The following is a 22,689-nucleotide window of genomic DNA, read 5'->3' on the forward strand; positions in this document are numbered from 1 at the left end:
GCACTGTAAAATTTAGTTATATTTGGGTTATTACACAAAGTTTATTGTTTGTTTTTATTCTGCAGCCTCCACCTCAGATATATGACAAACAGTTGGACGAAAGAGAACACACCATTGAAGAATGGAAAGGTGACTCTACCACTTAAATATATATTTTGCTTTATTGAAACTCAGAAAATATCTTCAAGGCATCTCTCTTTAAAGCAATTTGGTAACAGATGATTTTATAATTGCTATCCTCAGACAATTTTCAAAGTTCTCGAAACGTCATCAGTCTTTTCATACTAATAACAATATTGCATTTACTCAAGAATGAAAGGAATTAATTACTGGTACTTTTTAAAAGAGTACTGATTGTCAAAGTATTTGTTATGGTGGAGGGCATGCTTCAATTCAAAATTTCAGAATTATACATCCCATGTTTGTGTATAAAATTATCATATAAAATGGATTAAATTAAGCCTAAGATTACTTTAGACATTAGAAAATAAAAGATATTTAATGTATGAATTCATTTGGTTAATTTTTAGGACTTGAAAATCTAAATAGGAAATCTATGTATCTGAATGGCTTATTTATCCTTCAAAGTAAGAAAATAATGAATAAATACATTAGTTCACTTTTTTTCCACCAAAACTCTTCCAAACACATAATGAATAGTCAAGATTATACTCAGGGTGAAACAAAGCAGAAACTATGAAGAATTATTAAACTAAGATAAATAACTACACAGTAGAATAAAAGAACTACAGAGTAGAGATAAGCAAATACAGATCATAACAAACCATTCAGTCAAAATGGGGAGGAACATAAAAGGAAGATCTGAAGAGAAAAAATATTTGAGCTGACTTGAAGGAATTAATCATTATAAATTGAGAAAAAAAGAATAAAACAGAGGAAAATACCAGTATGGGGACACATGGAGAAAACAAAGGATAGGGATGAGCAAAAAGTGTTATAAAGATAGCAAAGAGATTTCTCTGGCCAAGGGGTCCTGTTGGATAATATGGAAAAATGAGCATGTGCAAACAGTAGACCAAGTAAACAAGTAAACTAAATGATGGACAGAAAAGACTTGATATGCTCTAAATGAGGACAAGAAGGCACTCTTAGGGGTTTGTGAATAGGTAAGTATTAAGAGATAAATATCACTTAAAAATGAACATGGATTAAATTAGAAACCAGAGAAAGAAATTATGGTGAAGGTTAATGATTATATAAACTGGAACTCATTGCAAAGCAAGAATGAATAACACTGAATGATTTTTAGCAAACAGGGGAAAATTAAAAGAAATGAAGTTACATAATTTAACTCTAGCAAAGAAAGAGCCATGAATGGATGCCTGTTTGGAAATAAATGTAATAATTGTTATCATGTTGGGTTTGAGGCAAGTTTAATTTTACAACTCCAAGATTTCAGTATGAAAAAAAAAATGAAGAAGCAGTTGGGAAATTGTTGGAAAGTAATAAAGTCAGGAGAGTATATGCATCTCTTAGGAAGTGAATATAGAAGAAAACTGTATGCTCAAAACTGGGCCATTAAAGATCTTAGGAGATAAAGTTAGATGGCATCAGAAATCCCCCCAAAAATTCAGAACCAAGTAGAATGTATATTCTTCATACATTTATTTGGTCAAATACTTTACTGAGCACTTACTTTTTCCAGGCTTTGTGCTTTTGCAAGACAAAGTAGAAATAGAGGAGTAAAGGAATCCCGATTGATTTTTAATTTACTCAACCCCATCAGAATGTTATTATTTTTCATTAATAAGTTTTCTCTGCATATTAAAGATAATTTTTTTATGATCCTGACAACTGTTTCTTACAGAACTTATCTACAAGGAGGTAATGAATTCGGAAGAAAAGACTAAAAATGGTGTTGTAAAAGGACAACCTTCTCCTTCAGGTACTCACTCTCAGTGAATAACTAATAAACCAGTACTTGTGTATTTTTCTTGACCTTGAAGAGGGATTGCAGCCAATAACATTGCTAATAGAGCAAAAACACCAATGTCATATGATTATTTCTCTCTAGTGATTTTCGTTCTATTCTTTTTGATATTCAGTGTGGCATTCATTTTGATCATGATTATTGATTATGACTAGGACAAAAGATAATAGTGAATCTTGAAGAAATGTTGACAAGGGCTGGTTAAAGGGTAACTGCTTCTCATCAAAAGACAGAGCCATCATGCACCCTGACCACCATGTCAATGTAGAGGTCAGGAATCCCTCCAGTCAAAACCTCTTTCCTCAGTCACTTGTGTTTGAACTCTTCCCAAGTTTGGCGTGACAGTAGTTGAAACATCTGCCAAGATGCGTTCTGATTAAAGTCAGCATGGAAAATCTTTCAGTTTGCCATCGACAGAAACAAATACACGTTTGTACATATACTGTGCATATTTTTCTGATCCTAGTAATGTGCTTTAGGATTACTTGAGATAATTTACTTACACTCGGTGCTACTATATTCTTCCTAAGACCTATGTTCTGAATATAAGGAAAGTATGTGTGTGTGTGTGTGTGTATGTGTATATATATATATATATATATATATATATATAATGCACTGAGCCATCCAGGCACCCCTCTAAAACTCTTTATATATATATATATATACACACACACACACACATATATGTATATATATATATATATACAGATATATATACATATATATATGTGTGTGTGTGTGTGTGTGTGTGTGTATATATATATATATATAAAGAGTTTTAGAGGGGTGCCTGGATGGCTCAATGCGTTAAGCATCTGACTCTCGATTTTGGCTCAGGTCATGATCTCAGGTTTGTGAAATTGAGCCCTGTGTAGGGCTCTGCATGACAGAGAGGAGCCTGCTTGGGATTCTCTGTCTTCCATTCTCTCTACCCCTCCCTTGCTCTCGCGTGCACACTGGTGCACTCTCCTTCTCTTTCTCTCTCTTGCTCTAAAAAAAAGGAGTTTTAGAAAATGTGATGGCTTATCTCTAACTTTAAACTAAACTCAATTCATTCTGGCAAGAATGTAGTTTCCAAATGATTAGTTTAGAGAAAAATGGATTTGATGCCCTACCTTTGATAAACATTTTTTCCCCTATGGACCTTAAATTGTTTCAGGAAAAAGGATGTAGGATAAATAATAAATTCTTCATACTCATACTAATCTTTGAATAATTGGTTTGCACCCAAATCACTATGATATCCAAACAGATACAATTTAGTTAAGACATGTTTTCTCATTTGAGTAATGTCCAGTTTTATCCCCAAGTCTTTCCTTTCCTCAAAGAAGGTGAAAAAAATCATTGGTTTGTCCGTCCACCCTGCTCATTCATCCTAGCATTTAGACTGATGCAGGTCTGCAGAAGTGGTGCCTAACCTACTTGTATGTTCTGTCTGATTCTGATTCTGATTCTGATTAAGGAACCCAAACACTGAATCCAACAGCCTCAAGATGCTACCTTCTAAGGCAGAAAGACTCCTTGTTTTAAGGATTCCCCTAATGGTCAGAACATGTTTTTCTGTGATCATTAAGAGGTCAAAATACCAGCATCCAGTGAAGGTGACCTAGGACCTCAGGCTCAGACTGGACTAAATTTTTTGCAGGGTCTCTTCTATTCATCTTTAATTCAAGTTACAATTTATTCATCTCCATTCCTTTTTTCAAAGAGCTTGGGGTCATGCCACCCACTTCAGGGCACCCCATCTTCAGCTTATTTCATGCTCTATATTCCCCTCAACCCCAACCAGATCTCTGCAACATTTAATCTGTGATGACATAAAATCCACAATTCTCTTTTCAATACTTTTACAACACTTCCACAAAAATCTTATTCCCATGACCCATTTTATGCAAACTGTATAGTTCAGGGAAGGCAAAAAAAGGACTGAGGATGATACATATGAGATTAATTAATCATTAAAGGGATGGGATGAGTGGTCTGCCATATGAAGAAGGGTTTAAACATTTGGTAAAGAAATGGAGTTTGTATAAAATCAAGGCATAATTCTTTCATCATTAAAACCATCATTCATATGCAAAAAGAAAGTGAGTACATGTAGAAGATTCTTTCAACTCATTAATGAGGGAAATGGCAGAATGGCAAAGATAGTTCAATGAAAGTATGAGAAATTAAGATTTATGTAGTCTGTGGGAAAAAAAGAATATTGAAATAAGATCACTAAATTAACCCAAAACTTATAAATGTCCTAGGGCAACCAAGCTTATCTTTGTGCTTATCTTTTCTACCAGGCAGAAAAAAACCCTGATAATTTTATTTGATTAGTTTCATACAAGTTTACAGTGTATAAAGGATCATAACCAATTGAGAACATTAAGTCAAATAAAGTTATGCTCCATAAAAAATCAGATTATCCTTAGGTGGGCTTGTCAGAAAATACTCAAGTGTGATATTAAAAGGTTGCATAGTCATTTTTTTGCCCTAATCCCAAGTGTTGGGTAATATTCCTGAATAGTACCTAAAGTTACATATATAACTGCATGCTATGAATAGGCAGACCAAAGTCTTGATCAAGTAAACTCTCTTAAGTTTGAAAGAAATACATTTAAGGTGAATAAAACCAAAGGCTAGTTTATACAGCAGTTTGTTATTTCTGGAGGGGCTGGAAAATAAATGCATTCCACTAAAATTATTTAATGATAAATATAACCTAGTCTTCGAGAATTAGAATATAAGGCCAAGGTGTATGAAATTGCTGCCAATTCAGATTCGATTTGTTTAATTTTTTTAAATGTGTGTTTATTTTTCAGAGAGAGAGAGACAGAGTGCAAGTGGGGGAGGGGCAGAGAAAAAGGGATTCACAGAATCTGAAGCAGGCTCCAGGCTCCAAGCTGTCAGCACAGAGCCCAGTGTAAGGCTTGAGCTCATGAACCCTGAGATCATGACCTGAGCTGAAGTCAGATGCTTAACAGATTGAGCCACCCAGGCTCCCCTAGATTCAATTTGTTTTAAAATCATGGGGCGCCTGGGTGGCTCAGTCGGTTAAGCGTCCGGCTTCGGCTCAGGTCATGATCTCACAGTCTGTGAGTTCGAGCCCCGCGTCGGGCTCTGTGCTGACAGCGCAGAGCCTGGAGCCTGCTTCAGATTCTGTGTCCCCTCCTCTCTCTGCCCCTCCCCTGCTCATGCTCTGCCTCTCTCTGTCTCAAAAATAAATAAAAACATTAAAAAAAAAAAAAAAATTTAAAATCAAACACATCACTCTATTTAGATTCACCCACTCCAGTAGTAAATTTTTCTCTGAATTTCCCCATTTCTATTATGGCAGATCTATTTTCTCAGCCTCCCAGTCTGAAATCCCTGATTGACTTTTTATTCCACACTTGCATTATCACTGACCGTCACTTTCTACATCTTAAAAATTCTGCTTGCTGGATGTCTTACATCTAATTACTACCAACCCTTTCCATTAATACCACGATGATTGAAGTTGTCCTGAAGTAATCTTCCTGACTTTAGTCTCTACCTAAATTGATCTTTCAAGACTATAGGTTTGGGGGTTCCATGGATGAGTGCTCTCCAATGGCTTTGCGTCATCTACAATTTGAGTCTAGTAACCTTTTCCTGATATTGATGGCTCTCTATAATATACGCCAGGTTTTTCCACCTTTCACACTCTACCTATTGTAGACTCCTATGTTCACTATTTTACTTGACTGGATCCTTGCCTTTTGGAATGCTGCCCATTGTAAAGTGTTGCCTTATCAAATACTACCTTCTCCCGAAATAGTGTTTATATGTGTCCTAAAAGACTTCATATTTTATCAAAGAGTAAGATCTTTCCTTCTTATGGGTCCTAGTAGTCCCTATAATTTATTTTATTTTTTTAAGCTTTTATTTATTGATTGATTTTGAGAGAAAAAATGTGTGCATGGGGCAGGGGCAGAGAGAGAAGAAGAGAGAATCCCAAGTAGGCTCCACGCTGTCAGCAGAGTCTGATCTCATGAACCACGAGATCATGACCTGATCTGAAATCAAGAGTTAGACACTTAACCAGCTGAACCACCTAGGCGCCCCAGTCCCTGTATTTTAAATATTGTTTTATAACTTATTGGTTGTAAATTCATTTGAGATGAAAGACTGTATGTATCCATCCTTGTGTACCGTGCAGTGCCTAAGTGTTGTGCCTTGCATGCAATAGTAGCTTGATAAACATTCATTAATTTGAAAATTGTTGCTGAGGTTCTCCCTTATCATTGTTTCTTGCCAAAGGTGGAATTCAAGATAGGATCATAGCTTTGATACAGTATGCAAGTTAGTATGACTTATGCCAGGAAATATTTGTTCAACCTATTAATTGCCATAAAGATACATGGACCAAGTATCAAGTATATGAATTGGTGATATTGGTTTGGAGTTTGCCCATGCTTCAGATAAGGGTTTTCTTTCAGGTGGTTATTTGGTTATTTATTCATTCTGGGAAATGTATATTTCTAAATTTTTTGTGGGCCTGTTTAGTGTGTTAATGATTAACATGCCACTTATAATATGCCACTTAGGCTCTGCCTACATGTGAGAAGGCGAGCCATTTTTTTTTAAATCATTCTAACTATCTATAACAATCGTGAATTATCTACCTTGTACACATGCCTTATTTGATAGTTGACTGGATTAACCAGTTTATAGTTAAAATGACGTGGATTCAATCTTCCACTACATGATTCTGAAGGACAATATTCATGGCTTAATTTTGAGAAGTCATATGTATACTATATATTACATGGCATAATTACATAGGATATGTTTGTATGCATCATGTTGAATAGGACAGCCTCGTGCTGCGGCTGACTACTAGTTCATGAGAGCTACTTGTGTACATCTCTCCCAATTGTGAGTTTATTGACCTTGTGTTAGTCACTTGGAATCTACCATGCAGGATTTAAGATGTGGAGATTGGCCCACTCTACAAATCCAGGACATTTTTCCCCCCTTGGAGAGCCAATTGTTAAATTTTTATGGGCAAACCACTGCATGTGTGTGTTGTGTGCACGTGATATGCACTTATGCAGTAGACTGCTGAAAGAAAAAGCAATTACTAAGAAAACTTGAAAAGTCAGCTTTTTTGCTTTCTTCATTGTATTCACCATTTCTCATTAATGTTTGCATATCATATTTAGTTTGTAAATAGCCAGGATGAAGTAACAGTACAACTCCCGTAATATTAAGTCATGGCCACACCAGGAACCTGGAAGCAAGAGAATAAGTTAATGCAGTTTTTTAGTGAAACTAAGAAAACCTGAGTGAAAATTGTTCTCCTGCCCAAATGCATGTTTTAGTGATACTTTAAAAATGTAAATAGGAAGTTAAATGTGCATTTGCAGAATAATATACAGGTTTGAAATTTATCGATGGAATTGTTGTATATCAATAAGAAATAAATCTAAACTTCAGATACATTTCTAAATAAATAATTGTACTCCCTTCTGCTATCTGATTTCACTTGCACAGTGATTTATTTTCAAGAATAGCATGGCTGCTTACTTTCTGAATTGATTTATAAAGACTGCTAAGGGAATAGCAGTTCATGAATAGAAATTAATTTTCTTCTAGAGCATTTTTATAAAATGTTAGAGTTGGAACAAATATAGGAGGCTGTCCATTCCAAAAGTTCTTTGTTTACCATTCCCATTCCACCCAAGAAGTAAGCCTCCTATAAGTAACAGTGACTCACCAAAATAAACATATCTAGCATTAGGATGGGTAGAGCTTTTTCAGAATCTCTAAATGGTAGATAAAACTCCCCAGGTGATTTAAATATACAACTCTCCCCCACTTACCCCCACCCACTCACCATATTCCACATACTATGGCAATGTGTCATTCCAAATTATAGTCACTGATCTAGTCCAATTGTTATTTTTTATTTAAAAACCTCATGGTTCCTGGGTGGTTCAGTTAGTTAAGCATCTGAGTCTTTGTTTCGGCTCAGGTCATGATCTCACAGTTTTGTGGGTTCGAGCCCCACATTGAGCTTTATGCTAGCAGTGTGGAGCCTGCTTGAGAGTCTCCCTCTCTCTCTCTCTCTCTCTCTCTCTGCCCTTCCCCCACTTACCGTCTCTCTCAAAATAAATAAATAAAGTTAAAAAAATTTAGAAACCTCAGCCCTTAATAAGATGAGGCTCAAGATCATACTTAAAGAGAAGGCTGTATCTCAGTGATTTTTTTATTCCAGTACTTCTAGTTCTCTGTGTCTACTTCTTTGTGCATGGAAAATAATTTCCTTAAAAAAAGCAGAGCAGTGATGCCTGGGTGGCTCAGTTGGTTAAGCATTGGACTTAGGCACAGGTCATGATCTCATGGTTTGTGGGTTTGAGCTCTACGTCAGGCTCTATGCTGACAGCTCAGAGCCTGGAGCCTGCTTTGGATTCCGTCTCCCTCTCTCTCTGCCCCTCTCCTGTTTGCACTCTTTCTCTCTCAAAAATAAATATTTAAAAACATTAAAAGTAAATAAATAAACATAAAAAAATTTAAAAAGCAGAACATTTTCCCTGAAATAATAAATATCTTGTGACTACATAACTTATAGTTTGAGAAATTTCCATTAGCATAACTTCTTTCCATAAAACTTTTTTTTTTTTTTTTTTTGGTCAGGTAGCATTGAAAGAGTTGCTCTTCCTCATTTGCAGCCCTACTACTATTTTGTTACTTTTAATAGCATTTTTATTGACAAAAATTTGCAATGCTTTATTCATAGCAAACTTTTTTAAAAAATTGGATTTCTCTGAAAAAAATATAGAAGGTAGGGATGTTTCACATTGCTAGGACATCCTGGGCAGGTGAATGTTATAATCAAATTCAAGTCAGTTCAGTTCCATGTAAGAGATTTTCACAAACTGTTTGGCAGTAAATTAACAATTTGAAGCCAAGGTCCATTTCTTGACTCTTCCATTTGCGTTTGGTTTTATGGTTACAAAATTTATTACCTACACAAAAAGAGACCTGAAAGGATCATTCAGTAAAGCCAGAGTAGCTGCAGTCAAGAGTGTATTTATTATAGTGCAATAGAAGTCATATAGAAGCAAAGATTTTTCAAGTAATAGTGGGGAACTGGTTGATGTTTAACAACTATCTTTATTAAAATTAATTTTTATTTTTATATTTTTAAAAATTTTTAACGTTTATTTATTTTTGAGAGACGCAGAGAAAGAGAGACAGAGTGCGAGTGGGGGAGGGGCAGAAAGAGATAGGGAGACACAGAATACGAAGCAGGCTCCAGCCTCCAAGCTGTCAGCACAGAGCCTGATGCAGGGCTGGAACTCACGAACTGTGAGATCATGAACTGAGCCAAAGTCGGATGCCTAACTGAGCCACTCAGGCGCCCCCTATCTGTTCTTTTAAAAGGACTGATTAATAGCATTTACCAATTTCTGTGGTGTACTTATTCTCACTGTGACCAATTTCAAGCTACCTATGTAACATCAATGAAGGCAGAGTTGGAAAGAGATGCTAATGCTAATACTTGGCTCTCAGAAGCCACTAAAGGCCAGCTGTAGCACACTGCTAGACAGTACACACGATTGTTTCATCATAGCACTATACAGAAAAGACCCAGTCTCATACAATAAACAGACGTAATGGGAATTTTGTAGAGGAAACGCTAGAAGAGAGGACCTCTCTTAATGAATTTGTGCTATAAAAAATCAGGAACAGTAGTCTAGGAAACCATAGAAATACAGTTGATAAAGAGTTTGAACTTTGAGTGATCGAACGCTAACTATATAATTTGCATTCAGCATTGATAAAATAAAGGGCAGGCCATTCCAATATATAGAAGATAGCCAGCTGATGAACAAAGTGAGAAGAAAGACAACTACAACAAAATTATTTCCCTTAGTCAAAAATAGTTTAGCAGTTTTACCAGTTTCATAGAAAGGCGAAATTTGCTTTCTCTCACAAAACCTATCTAGAAGAATAGACACAAAAGATACTCAGTGCTTTGTTAAACTGAGTACTTACTCTGTGCTGAACACTAGAGATTGAAGAAGATAGGAGAAATGAAGAAGTATGATGAAGAAGTAAAAAGAAGCAAGGGAAACAAACTAGGTAATCATGTAGCAAAACTATATATGATAGTGAGATGGCTCACGTGGCATAAGACCTAGAATGTTCCACAAGTGTGTTGACAATATTCTGATTATTAAAACAGATATAGTAGGAGTGCTGTGTATTTTAGAAGCATAATCTGCAGTGTGATTCCTTTTATATAAAAAGTTTAGTAAACACTCCTTTCAGTTCTGCTAACTTCAGTTTGTGTGTTTCTGTGGGAATTTCCTCAATGTTCTTTGTAATCTTTCTAGCTGCCACATTGTTGTTGGTTTCTGTTTATTTGTAAACATCGAATTGTGTTCTTAAAACGGAACCTCGGGGCGCCTGGGTGGCTCAGTCGGTAAGCGTCCAACTTTGGCTCAGGTCATGATCTCGCGGTTCGTGAGTTCGAGCCCCACATCAGGCTCTGTGCTGACAGCTCGGAGCCTGGAGCCTGCTTGGGATTCTGTGTCTCCCTCTCACTCTCTGCCCCTCCCCCACTCACACTCTGTCTCTCTCTCAAAAATAAACATTAAAGAAAAAAGGGAGCCTCATCTCAGGTAAGTCCTATCTCACCCTTGTTTGATCAGTACTCAACTTTAACTGTGACAATCAAAACATGTCCATATAACCAGCTCCAGCCAGGAGAGGAGAAAAACCCTATCTCAAGAGAAGACCAGGACTATTATGTAGACATACTTTTAAATATTTTTTGATTTGTATTATGCCAAAACTTTATTTAAAAATTTTCAAACTAGTTATTTTGTCATAACTTAAATAAAGCACAATAACAAAAATCTTCCTCATTAACTTGGGTATTTCAGTTAATTATAACACTCAAGAGATGTATATGTCATCATTTGAACCATTTGTTCTCCAATCCATTGACATCAAGACTTCTTCTTCACTCAATCATTTGTGTTTCTATATACTAACAATGAACAGAAAACAATCCCATTTACAATAACATCAAAAAGAATAAAATACAAATTTAACAAAAGAAGTGCAAATTTTTTACTCTGAAAACTGCAGAACATTGTTGAAAGAAATTAAATACCTAAATAATGGAAAGACATTCCATTCATTCACTGATTAGAAGATTTAATATTGTTAAGATGACAATACTCTCCAAATTGATCTACAGATTAAATATACTCATCACAGTCACAGCTATCTTTTTCTTTGCTGAAATAGACAGGCTGTTCTTAAAATTCACATGGAAATACAGGGGATACAGAATAGCCAAAACAATCTTGAAAAAAAAAAAAACAAAGTTGGAGGATTCACACTTCTTGATTTCAGAATTTATCACACACTGCAGTGTTCATGATAATGGGGTATTTGCTTGAGGATATACATATAAATCAATTAAATAAAATTGAGAATCCAGAAATAAACCCTTACATTTATGGTCAATTGATTTGTAGCAAGGATTTTAAGACAACTCCATGGACAAAGAACTACCTTTTCAATAAATGGTGATAGGACTACTAGATATCCATATGCAAGAGATTGAAGGTGGACTCTTACCTCATATAGAATATAAGAATAAATTCAAAATAGATCACAGACTTAAGTGTAAAAACTAATATTATAAAGCTCTTATAAGAAAACATAGGAGTAAATCTTCGTGATATTGGGTTAGGAAATGGTTTCTTAGGTATGACCCTAAAAGCACAGTTGCAAAAGGAAAAATAGGTAAATTCAACTTCATCAAAATTAAAAACACGTGTGCTTCAAAAGATACGATCAAGAAAATTAAAAGATAATCCATAGAAAAGGAGGAAAACATTTGCAAATCTTATATAGTAAAAGACTTTGTACCCTGAATACATAAAGAACTCTTATAACTCATTAAAAAAAAAAAGAAAATAACAATTAAAAAATGGCCAGAGGATCTGAATAGACACTTCTCCAAAGAAAGATATACAAATGGCCAACAAGCACATGTAAAGATACCCAACATCATTAGCCATTAAGCAAATACAAATCAAACCACAATGCAATGAAATACCATTTAACATACACCAGATGGCTATAATAAAAAAGATAATGATGAGTACTGGAGAGGATAAGGAGAAATTGGGACCCTCATACACCTCTGGTAGGAATGTAAACTGGTATAGCCAATTTAAAAAAGTTTTTCAGTTCCTCAAATGTTAAACATGGAGTTATTCTATGACCCATCAACTCCACTCTTCAAGTTTAGAAATAAAAACTTGCACGTGAATGTTCATACAACATTATTCATAATAGCCCAGAATGGAAACAACCTAAATGTCTATCAAATGCCCTTCAAATAATCAATAGGTAAACAGAAGTGACATATCCATACAATGGAATATATTTCAGCATTAAAAAGGAATGAAGTTTTGCTATATGCTACAGCATTAAGAACCTTGAAAACACTGTGCTATGTGAAAGGAGCCAGTCACAAAAGTTCACATATTGTATGATTCCATTTATAAGATGTGTCCAGAATAGGCAGTTTTCTAGACAGAAGGTGGGTTGGTCATTGCTTATGGCTGGTGGGTAAGAAACAGAGTGCGGATTTCCTGTTGGGGTGATGAAAACATCACAGAATTGATTGTGGTGACAGTTGCACAAATTTGTGAATATCCTAAAAATGATTGAATTGTACAAATTAAATTTGTGAATTACATCTCAAAAAAGTTGTTACAAAAAGGTATAAGAGCAATATTTCATATTTTAAGTTAAAAGTAAATCTAAATGATAGTATCATGATTTGAAAGTTATGTGTGTAGTATAGGAGATACGTCACGCGGGAGATGAATGGACACTATGAACAAAGTCATTCACTCTGTCAGCCCACAGTCGATTGAGACTTTATTGGAGGTGTGTGTCCAGTTTTAATCTCTACCCTTTAATATGGATGTGGAAAATTGAAGATTCTGAGAAGTCAGTCATAGTGATGTTAAATTATTACTGGCCAACATTTATGAAAACACATGAGGGTGTTGGTGTTGGCATAATTTAATCCAGACTGGAGTGGGGAGGATAGAGCTGGGCATTTGAGTTATGTAAGGAAGTCAAAAGTTGTCTGCTAGTATATGAAATTTACTAGTATATGTCAGGAGAAGAAATGGAGTAGCTCTGTATCATACCTCTAAAGGATGCAATTAAGTAAAATTGGAATAAATTGAAGCCAGGGAACTTTACATTACACATTGTTCTGATAATGAGAGTTAATTATTTATAGGTAGATATTAACAAGAGCCTTAAAAGTCTCGAGACGTTCAAGATTAAGAGGTATTCATACTTTTAAGAGTTTAAAGAACATGGAAAATGCATAAGCTTTTTGTATATAAAAATATCTGGATACAAAAGAATATATATTAAATAATCACGATTAGAGAAACTTCATAGCAAAAACACTAGAAAGAAATATACCCAAAGTTTAACAGTTATTATTTATTTGAGGATCAGTGCCTATTGTTATGTTCTTTGTTTTCTATGTTGTTTCACAACCCCCATAATTTGTATAAATATGTTTATAATCAACAAATGAAAAATTTAAATACTTGTAAGATACATATAATCTTTCTTAGTTTATGTGTATGTGTCCTCTCCACATAATGTCACATCTTTTTAAAAAAAAATTTTTAATGTTTATTTATTTTTGAGAGAGAGAGCATGAGTAGGGGAGAGGCAGAAAGAGAGGGAGACAGAGAATCCAAAGCAGGCTCCAAGCTCTGAGCTGTCAGCACAGAGCCCGAAGTGGGGCTCGAACTCACAAACCGTGAGATTGGGACCTGAGCCGAAGTCAGACACTTAACCGATTGGGTCACCCAGGCATCCCAGAAAATGTCACATCTTAATCACGTTTTTTTCATAGAGAAGAAATGTTTACCCCAAGAGCAAAGACATTGTGTTAGCCTCACCACTTCACAGACTTAAAAAGTTTATTTTTTAATTTTGAGTATAGTTGACACACAATGTTATAGTAGTTTCAGGTGTACAATATAGTGATTCAACTTCTCTATACTTCATGCTCTTCTCGCTACAGTGTTGTTACCCATCTGTCACCTTACAATGTTATTACAATACTATTGAGTCTGTTCCCAATGCTGTGCCTTTTATTCCCGTGACTTACTCATTCCACAACTAGAAGGCTGTATCTCCTACTCCCCTTCACCCATTTGCTGATCCTTCTACTGCTCTCCCTTCTGGCAACCTTCGGTTTGTTCTCTGTGTTTATAGGTCTTATTTGGCTTTTTGTTTCTTTGTGCACTTGTTTTGCTTTTTACATCCCACATAATGTGAAATCATATGGTATTTGTCTTTCTCAATTTGACTTATTTCACTTAACATAATACCCTCTAAGTCCATCCATGTTGTCACAAATGGCACAATCTCATCCTTTTTAATGGCTGTGTAATTCCATTGTATGTATACATACATATATATATACATATATATGTATATATACACATATATACCACATCTTTCTTATCCATTTGTTTATTGATGGACACTTAGGTTTCTTCCATATCTTGGGTATTGTAAATAATACTGCAATAAACATAGAGGTGCATGTGTCTTTTCAAATTAGTGTTGTTTTCTTTGGGTAAATATCCAGTAGTGGCATTGCTGGATTATATGTTATTTCTATTTTTTTATTTTTTTGAGGAATATCCATACTTTTTTCTAAAGCCACTGTACCAGTTCATATTCCCATCAATAGTGTGTGAGGGTTAGTTCTTCTCTGCATTCTCATCAACACTTGTTATTTCTTGTCTTTTTTATCCTAGTCGTTCTCACAAAGTGTGAGGTGATATGTCTTTGCAGTTTTGATTTGTATTTCCCTAATGATTACTGATGTTGAGCATCTTTTCATGTGTTTGTTGGTCATCTGTATGTTTTCTTTGGAAAAATGTCTATTCAGGTTCTCTGCCCATTTTTTAATCAGATGGTTTTTTTTTTTTTTTTTTTTGGTGTTGAGTCATATATGTTCTTCATTGATTTTTTTCCTGATCTATTAGATCTTTGTGATAACACTATTTTAACTTATTTTGGATTTGTTATTTTTCACCAAATGTACCTTGCTCAGATAAATTTGCTCTGATAACATTTTTAATGAGAATTCTTCATCTTTAATTTTATTAGATGATTTAAACTATAGATATTTTTAATAACAAACAATTTCACAAAGCATGCGTTTTTACCACCTATATTGCTTAAGTATAAAGAATACATGGGGCTCCTGGGTGGCTCAGTCAGTTGAGCGTCTGACTTTTGATTTAGGCTCAGATCATGATCCCAGGGTTGAGGGATCAAGCCCTGCATCTATTGCTTAGCATGGAGCCTGCTTGGTATTCTCCCTCTCTCTCCCTCTCTCTCCCTTTTTTTTCTTTCTCCATTTGTCCCCCTCTCCCCTGCTCATGTGCTCTCTTTCTCTCACACACACAAAAAGAATATATAAAGAAAAAAGAGTAAACTGTTTCCAATGGTTTCATTATATTTTGCAGTGCCTCTTGCTCATGTTTCCTTTGTAGTTCTCAAAGATATAGCTCAGCAAGTATTTACTGAGTGATTATCATGAGCATGCTTCTTCTCAGAGTTTCAAAATTTTTATATCACCACCGAGCAGATAAATAAAATACGTTTTTCAAATTAACTTAATAATTCAGAGTTCTTGTTTTGTAGTTTGCCAGGTAAGCAAACCTGCTGGAACATAAACACAAAATCAAAAAGCGTGCTTTTGCTGCTGCTGCTTCTTCTGTTGTTATTATTAGTAGTAGTAGTATGTATATGGTGGTGTTTTGATGATGATGATGATGATGTCTATGGTAACTTTCACTGAAAGTCCCACTTAGCTTTTCTGGATGGATTTTAAATTTGAGATCACTTTAATGACTATGACAAATTTACTTAATACTCCTTTATTTTTCAAGAGCTGTAGTCTTGCAAGTAATTCTGAGTTTTGGGTTTCGCCTCAGCCCATATTTTTGGGATTGGACCCTTACATGTGTTTTTTTTTAAAGCCCTACATTAAAAAGATCCAGGTTGAGATCATTCTATTAAAAGGTTTTCCTCATCTGCCTTTGCCATAGGACAGTGGTCTTTAACCTTTGACAGCACAGCATCATGGGAGCTTTAAAAATGCAAATGCACTGGCTTCACGCAGGCCAATTATATTACAATATTGGACGTGGGAGGGGTGACTGGGGTTTTCAGTGGGGTATTTTTGTTTGTTTGTTTTTGTTTTCTGTTAAGAGCATTACAGGTGGGTTCCAAGGTCGAGTGAATAACTTGTGACCAGGGACTTACGTTGTTACATTTTGATTTTCACCATCAAATACAGAGCCCTGGATTAGTTGTGCTATGAAGGCTTGTCAAATGAACGATGGACTAAACATCACCTCTTGTATTTGCCCCTGCCTGCATCCTGAGTGACAATGAGTCTAGTTCCAGATTTAGTCATGTTGGTCTTCATTTTCTTAGCACAGGTGCAGCAGTGAACAGCAGTGAGAGTCTCCCTCCATCTTCGTCTGTCAATGACATCTCCTCCATGTCCACCGACCAGACCCTGGCATCTGACACTGACAGCAGCCTGGAAGCCTCAGCAGGACCCCTGGGTTGTTGCAGGTGACTAGCCGCCTGCCTGCGAAACCCAGCGTTCTTCAGGAGATGATGCGATGGAACACACACACACGCAGACACTCACGCGCACACACAAACACAGACACGCAACTATAAGAAAATGGCAAGGGAGAGAATCCAAGCCTAAAATTGAAACAAATCTTTCAGCCTGCTTCTTCTCCAGAGTTCTGTATTGCAGCTAAGCTAAATGTATATTTAACTTCTAGTTGCTCTTGCTTTGGTCTTCCTCCAATGATGCTTACTACAGAAAGCAACTCAAATACAATTAGAAAAGCCTTTTCCATAAAGTGTAATTTTAATGGCTGCAAAACCAGCAACCTGTAACTGCCCTTTCAAATGGCATGACAAGGTGTGCAGTGGCCCCATCCAGCATGTGTGTGTCTCTATCTTGCATCTACCTGCTCCTTTTGGCCTAGTCAGATGGATGTAGATACAGATCCGCATGTGTCTGTATTCATACAGCACTACTTAGAGACGCTACTGTCAGTGTCCTCAGGGCTCTACCAAGACATCATGCACTGGGGTACCACATGGTCCATTTCATGTGATCTATTACTCTGACATAAACCCATCTGTAATATATTGCCAGTATATAAGCTATTTAGTTTGTTAATTGATTAAGCTGTATGTCTTATAAGAAAACATGTAAAGGGGGAAAATATGGGGGGAGTGAGCTCTCTCGGACCCTTGAAGATGTAGCTTCCAAATTTGAACTGATTAAATGGCACCTGTATACCAATTTGTAGAAAGAACATATGTGATGCTTATGTACAGTGTGGGGGCGGGAGGGGTAACAGTTTCCAGGTACTAAATGGTTTGGCTTTTAGAAGGAAGGTGGGGTAAAAAGTTAAGGGTCTTTTCTCTGACACTGAGCCTGTAGGAGAGACTAGAGTGTAGCATTTCAGTGTGGAGGAACACCGCAAAGAGATTATTACCCAGATAATATTCTGGAGACACCGACATCCACAGTTTACAGAGTAGACCTCATTGTCATTTACAAATTATGTGTCACATCTGGACAGAGAGTGGCAGAGAGTGGTGGTGAGTCAGGGTTATTGTGTCCATATCTGATGGTAAGAACCCCTCCCTGGAACGAAGTGGAATTGCCTCTGGATGATGCACTTAACAGAAAATGAACCTACGTAGACTATTTTCAGATTGTGGGTTGTGTTTTCCATGAGTGTGCTACTTTCCAGGTTTATACCCTGCCATGGTTTTATTTTGAGAAAAAATGTTACTTTCCTCTTCTGGAATAAAAAGAAATGTTAGTTACTTAAACTTAAAAACAAACCCAAAACACGGGGTGATCCTCAGGTCAGCATTTGAAAACATTTCCACAGACGTTACTATTCCTCAGGGGTTTCCCTGACTCCTTAATATGGCTGATGTTCCATGTTTATTTATTTTCATAAATTTGAACAATTCAAGAAGGGCTGATAATCTGAGTTTTGTACTGCAGTTGATGTGACAGCAATAACTCTTCCCATAAGTTACTGCTGCTAAATAGCTTTAGCAATATGAGTTTGTCTTAAAAGCCATGAAGCGTATGTGTCAATGTTTAGCAAAATCACCTGAATTTAGCTCAAATCAAATGAAAGTGCTTTCCCGAGCACTTAAGAAGGCACTGTGAAACATCTTGGTTATATACAAGGCGATACCAGGGTGACTTCTTAGCAATAATAGGGACCAGGTGGAGGCTTCCCTTCTTACTCACTTTGGTGAAGTACCCATCACAGTTATTTGCACTCTGACCGTTTTGGTGCTCACCAATGTGGTGGTATTTCACCTGAAGAAGAAGTGAAACACATGAAATGGACGGTTGATGAGTGGGATATGACTGGCAAATGGAATCCCTTCAAAAATAGAGCAAACAAGAATGCTAGTGCTCTGAAAATTGCCTTAAATACAACAATGGGGAAGCTTTGTCTCTTTCAAGCAATAGAGCCAACCCCCACCATCACCATGTGAGCAATGCTGCCATTAATGGGATTGCTTCACAATAGGATTCATGACAACAGGTCATTTGTTTAAAATGGGGAGAAAAAAACCCAGCCTGTGCAGCTTGTCCCCTGGAATAAAAGTGGCCCAGCTTCTTTCTCTTGCTGCCATTCTTTTTGATTAAAATTGCAGACAACTTGATTTTACAAATACCTCCGCATTCACATGGGTTCTCTCACTTTTCCTTCTGTCACTTCCCACTCCCCACTTAAAAAACAAACAAACAAACAACTTCTCTGTATCCCTTCTTCTTTACTTACCCCCTTTTTCTGGATTTTTCTTTTGTTGCACCTGTGTCCTCTCTCTCTGTGCTTGACTTTCTAGCACATGTGATTAAGTGCAGGGAACAGGCAACTGTTTGTCGCAAGCATAATCTCAGCCACAAAATGGCACCAAAAGACAGAAGGAAATCTCCAGCCAGCATCTTAGAAGTGCATGACAGTTGGACGATCTCTTGGGTGTGCAGAAGTGATTTTTTTTTTTACTCAGATTAAACCAAACCAGAATCAGGCTAATACTCCCTTGGTATTGCTTGCCTTCCCTAAACTCCGCTAGTTTGATCTCTCCTGTTATATGGCTCTTGGGAGCTGATCACCTTTACCAGGTATCCCTTATGGACAAGAAAAAATGGAACAAATCCCTCCGATTGAAATATCTGTACAAACACAGCTAAGAGTTTGGCTTCTTGAGTGCTTATAAGATTAGTTTTACTAGGTTATCAAAACAAGATAGGTCATAGGAGAATAAAGAGAATTTTCATTTCAAAAGCTCAACATTCACCATCTTGGGTCTACTTTATTATAATACCTTCAGGAGGTGATTCCGTTATTATCAAATTTTCAGAATGTATTATGTTCTGCATTGAGTATTTTCTTTAAAAGCAAAAACAAAAACAAAAACAAAAACAAAAACAAATGTTTCCTGTGTAGTCACCTGTTAATTCCAAAGGACTTTCTTGCTTTTCACACAAGGAAGTGTCAAGTCCGCTGGACTATATTCCTGGGAGAAGTGAAAGTCCTGTCTGTGGTTGGGGTTCATTTTGGATATGAGGTTGGCATTCTGAGAGGCCTAACCTTCTGTCACTTCCTATAGGGCTGATGGTTTCGCAGTGACCCTTAATGAAATATTTTGTAGGATTTTGTTAGAGGGAGAGCTGGATACCCACGTGCAGGAGGAATTAAATTGTTGGGAGAGAGTGGCAAAACCATACCACTCTGATAGATTCATTTTTCAGTCAGTGTGTTCATTTTTAAAAAAGAGATGCATTGGCCTTACAACCAAATTTATTCTTGTGAAATAAGAACTGCTAATAATCTTGCATCTTCAAGAATCTGATGACGGAGCTTTGTAGGAATGTATACTAGGGGTGGACCAGGACCAGGCCAATTCCCTCCAATTGGAGTCAGCTATTTAATTGAGGGCCGAGGAGGTAATAGCTTTTTGGGTTTTTTCTTTTCAAACTGTTACCATTATCAGAAAATGATATATAAGGATACTGATAGCAGCTGACTGGTAAATCATAAAATAAGCCTTGACAAAGGGAATAAGTGGAATAGGTAAGAATACATCAATCCTTTAATGACCTGCTAAGGGAAAAATAAGCAAAACTGACTTTTAAATTTTAAATATTCGTGCAAAATCTAAATTCTACAAAGTCTACTTCTTTTTAATTCTCTTAACATATGACAATCTAAATCTTAAAAGCATTATGCTCTGTAAAGAATGTTGTCAGATAGCTTTGCTGAAAAATTTATCTTCTAAAGCTCAGAGAAAGGAATAATATTGTCCCCATAATCTTTGATCCCAATCACTTTGGGTCTGAAGAGGGACCCCTCTCCCTGCCCACAACCTCCCCCAACATTTTACTTGTGAGTCCTACATTTTCTACAGGTAAAATTAAACCAAGCAGGAATACTCCTTTCTGTAAAAACAACAAGCAAGTTACAGTGTAAATAGTTATATTAGTTATTTTCCATGTGAAATATAAGATTTTGTGACTTCTTTTGGCACTTAGTTCTTTGTCTGAAATGGTTCATTTTGACCCATTTCCTTGGTCAGTCAGGCGGAAACGGAAGGCCTCTGTTTGTAAGTGGACTCCTGTATATCTAACTTTTGATTATGTGGGACCAATGGCCAGTATATTCTAAAAAAAACTCCCAACCCTTGTCTAGCATTAAACTGTTCACCTTGCCATGTCTATCTCGCAACAAGACCTAACTTGCACATGCCTGTTATTCTGCATGATTGGACTCAAGAGACTATTACCAATGATAAGAATTGTGCTGTGTCAGTGTTTATAAAATGGACTTAAAGCACACCCACATTCATATACACCTCACCCTTATAGCTCTAGGTCAACCCTGGAAGGCACAACCATGCATGTCCAGTTTCTTTGCAAGGTCTTAGTGTGAGAACTAAAAGTCAGCCTGATGGATCAAATGCAATCTCAGTGATGTTTAATAAGGATTTTAAATTATTTAAATCATATCTGTGTTCCTTCTCACTCTTTTTCATTTCTATTTATGCCCTTTATCTTCAAAATGTCGGTGGAACAAGAGGGTGAGTGGGGAGAACTTTGGCTTTCTTGGACTCTTTGTAGGTGGATGCTGAATCAACACATTGTGATTTCTGTTTCTTATGAACTATTAAAAACCAGAGCAAATCTGCTTCCCTTAACATAAAACCAAATCAAATCCAGACTTTGTCGGAGTTTGCCTGTTGAAAATCATTCTTGTGCTGCTCGTTGTCTTGGGTTTCGTGTCCTGACAGGAGCTCTGAAGCATCTCACATGGTTTCATTGTGTGGTCTGATTGTGCCAGGGAATAAATAAGAAATGAGGAATGACCCACCTTCTCACTATGGGTAAAGAGCATGTAATGTGTACGTGACCACGTAGAAGGCTGTGTTTCATTTGAGACTGGTTTCTTCTAAAAATGACCTTTATTTCTGTCTGCAGATATTAGTTGTATATCTGAAATTCAGTAAGTTTCTTTTAAGGCATAACATTAATGAAGGGGGAAAATCATTTTCTGTGAGGATGAGATGAGTAGAACAGGATTAAATATCCTTAAGTTAATTTATCAGAATTCCTAATCAGTTTAATTATTACCCAAGAGAGAAGGTAAGCAGGTTTTTTGTCCATATGGTAGGCAACCCTAATATCTCAAACTCCTTGGTGAACTAAAAAAAATAATAATAAGAGTTTGTGGCTTGATACGAAAGTCACTGAATCTGTTAATTTAGCTGGAAGTGTTTGAAAATGTCAATGAATGGTCTTTCTATTTCTGTAAATAAAACATTTTATTTAACCAATTCACTATTAGAAAACCTGGAAGATAAACATATTTATTTTTTTGGGTTGGCACAATTTATCCTTTTATTTATAAGGAAAACACATGCCAAATGCCTTTTGCACCTCTGGCATAGCTTCTATTTCATATTTAAACCATAAATCTTTACCCTCTTAATATAAAAGTAAGTTTTAAAATGGTGAGGTACAGGTACCTGAAAATCCCTGCAATATTAAGGAGGGAAATTGCATTCCAGTAGATTGCTCATGGAGAGAAAGGGTCAGAAGAAGTTATTGGTGCATACTAGGTACCATAAAAGGTTACCAAATATTTGGGTAATTTGACCTGCTTTGCATCGAGAAGAAAGGACTCTTGAAAATCATCTGTTTTGAAGCTATTTATGTAATGACCTAGAAAGATGGTTCTGTTTGCTCAATAACTGCGCTGGGTTTTACACAAGGTAGTGGTTTTCAATATTACTAGTTCATCAGGATGGTGATTCATACCTGCAGCATGCCTTTCCCCCAAGGGTTTGAAAGGCATGCCTGGAAGACATTCGCAATTAGTGAAGCACAATGAAAATCCCACTATCTCAGTTCACATTATGTCGGGAACCACTGCACGGGACAAGTCATTTCTCTCAGCTCCAGACTGAATTCCATCTGCTCAACCTTTTACAGAAGTGTGTTCTGTGTTAGTTACTGAAATCAAGCTGTGGAAATGGACACTTGTCAAACACAT

At 36.4% G+C, this 22,689-nt stretch overlaps 1 protein-coding gene across 6 annotated transcripts in view; it reads left to right on the top strand.

The window, feature by feature from the left end:
* The window catches only part of MAPK10 (mitogen-activated protein kinase 10), a 310,548-nt gene extending 289,191 nt beyond the window's left edge, over positions 1 to 21,357 (top strand). For 5 of the 6 annotated variants that reach the window (XM_019465201.2, XM_019465215.2, XM_019465205.2 and 2 more), the window contains 3 exons: positions 66 to 129; positions 1,829 to 1,906; positions 16,507 to 21,357. In XM_019465201.2, the coding sequence (XP_019320746.1) occupies positions 66 to 129; positions 1,829 to 1,906; positions 16,507 to 16,649 (285 nt within the window). In that variant the 3' untranslated portion in view covers positions 16,650 to 21,357. Of the gene's footprint in view, positions 1 to 65; positions 130 to 1,828; positions 1,907 to 16,501 lie in introns of all 6 variants that reach the window. The other variant, XM_019465210.2, reaches the window with a different exon arrangement.
* Positions 21,358 to 22,689: the final 1,332 nt, after the last annotated feature.

Source organism: Panthera pardus, unplaced genomic scaffold (assembly GCF_024362965.1).
Source record: "Panthera pardus isolate Hobbes unplaced genomic scaffold, ASM2436296v1 HiC_scaffold_13, whole genome shotgun sequence".
NCBI classification, from domain to species: Eukaryota; Metazoa; Chordata; class Mammalia; order Carnivora; family Felidae; genus Panthera; species Panthera pardus.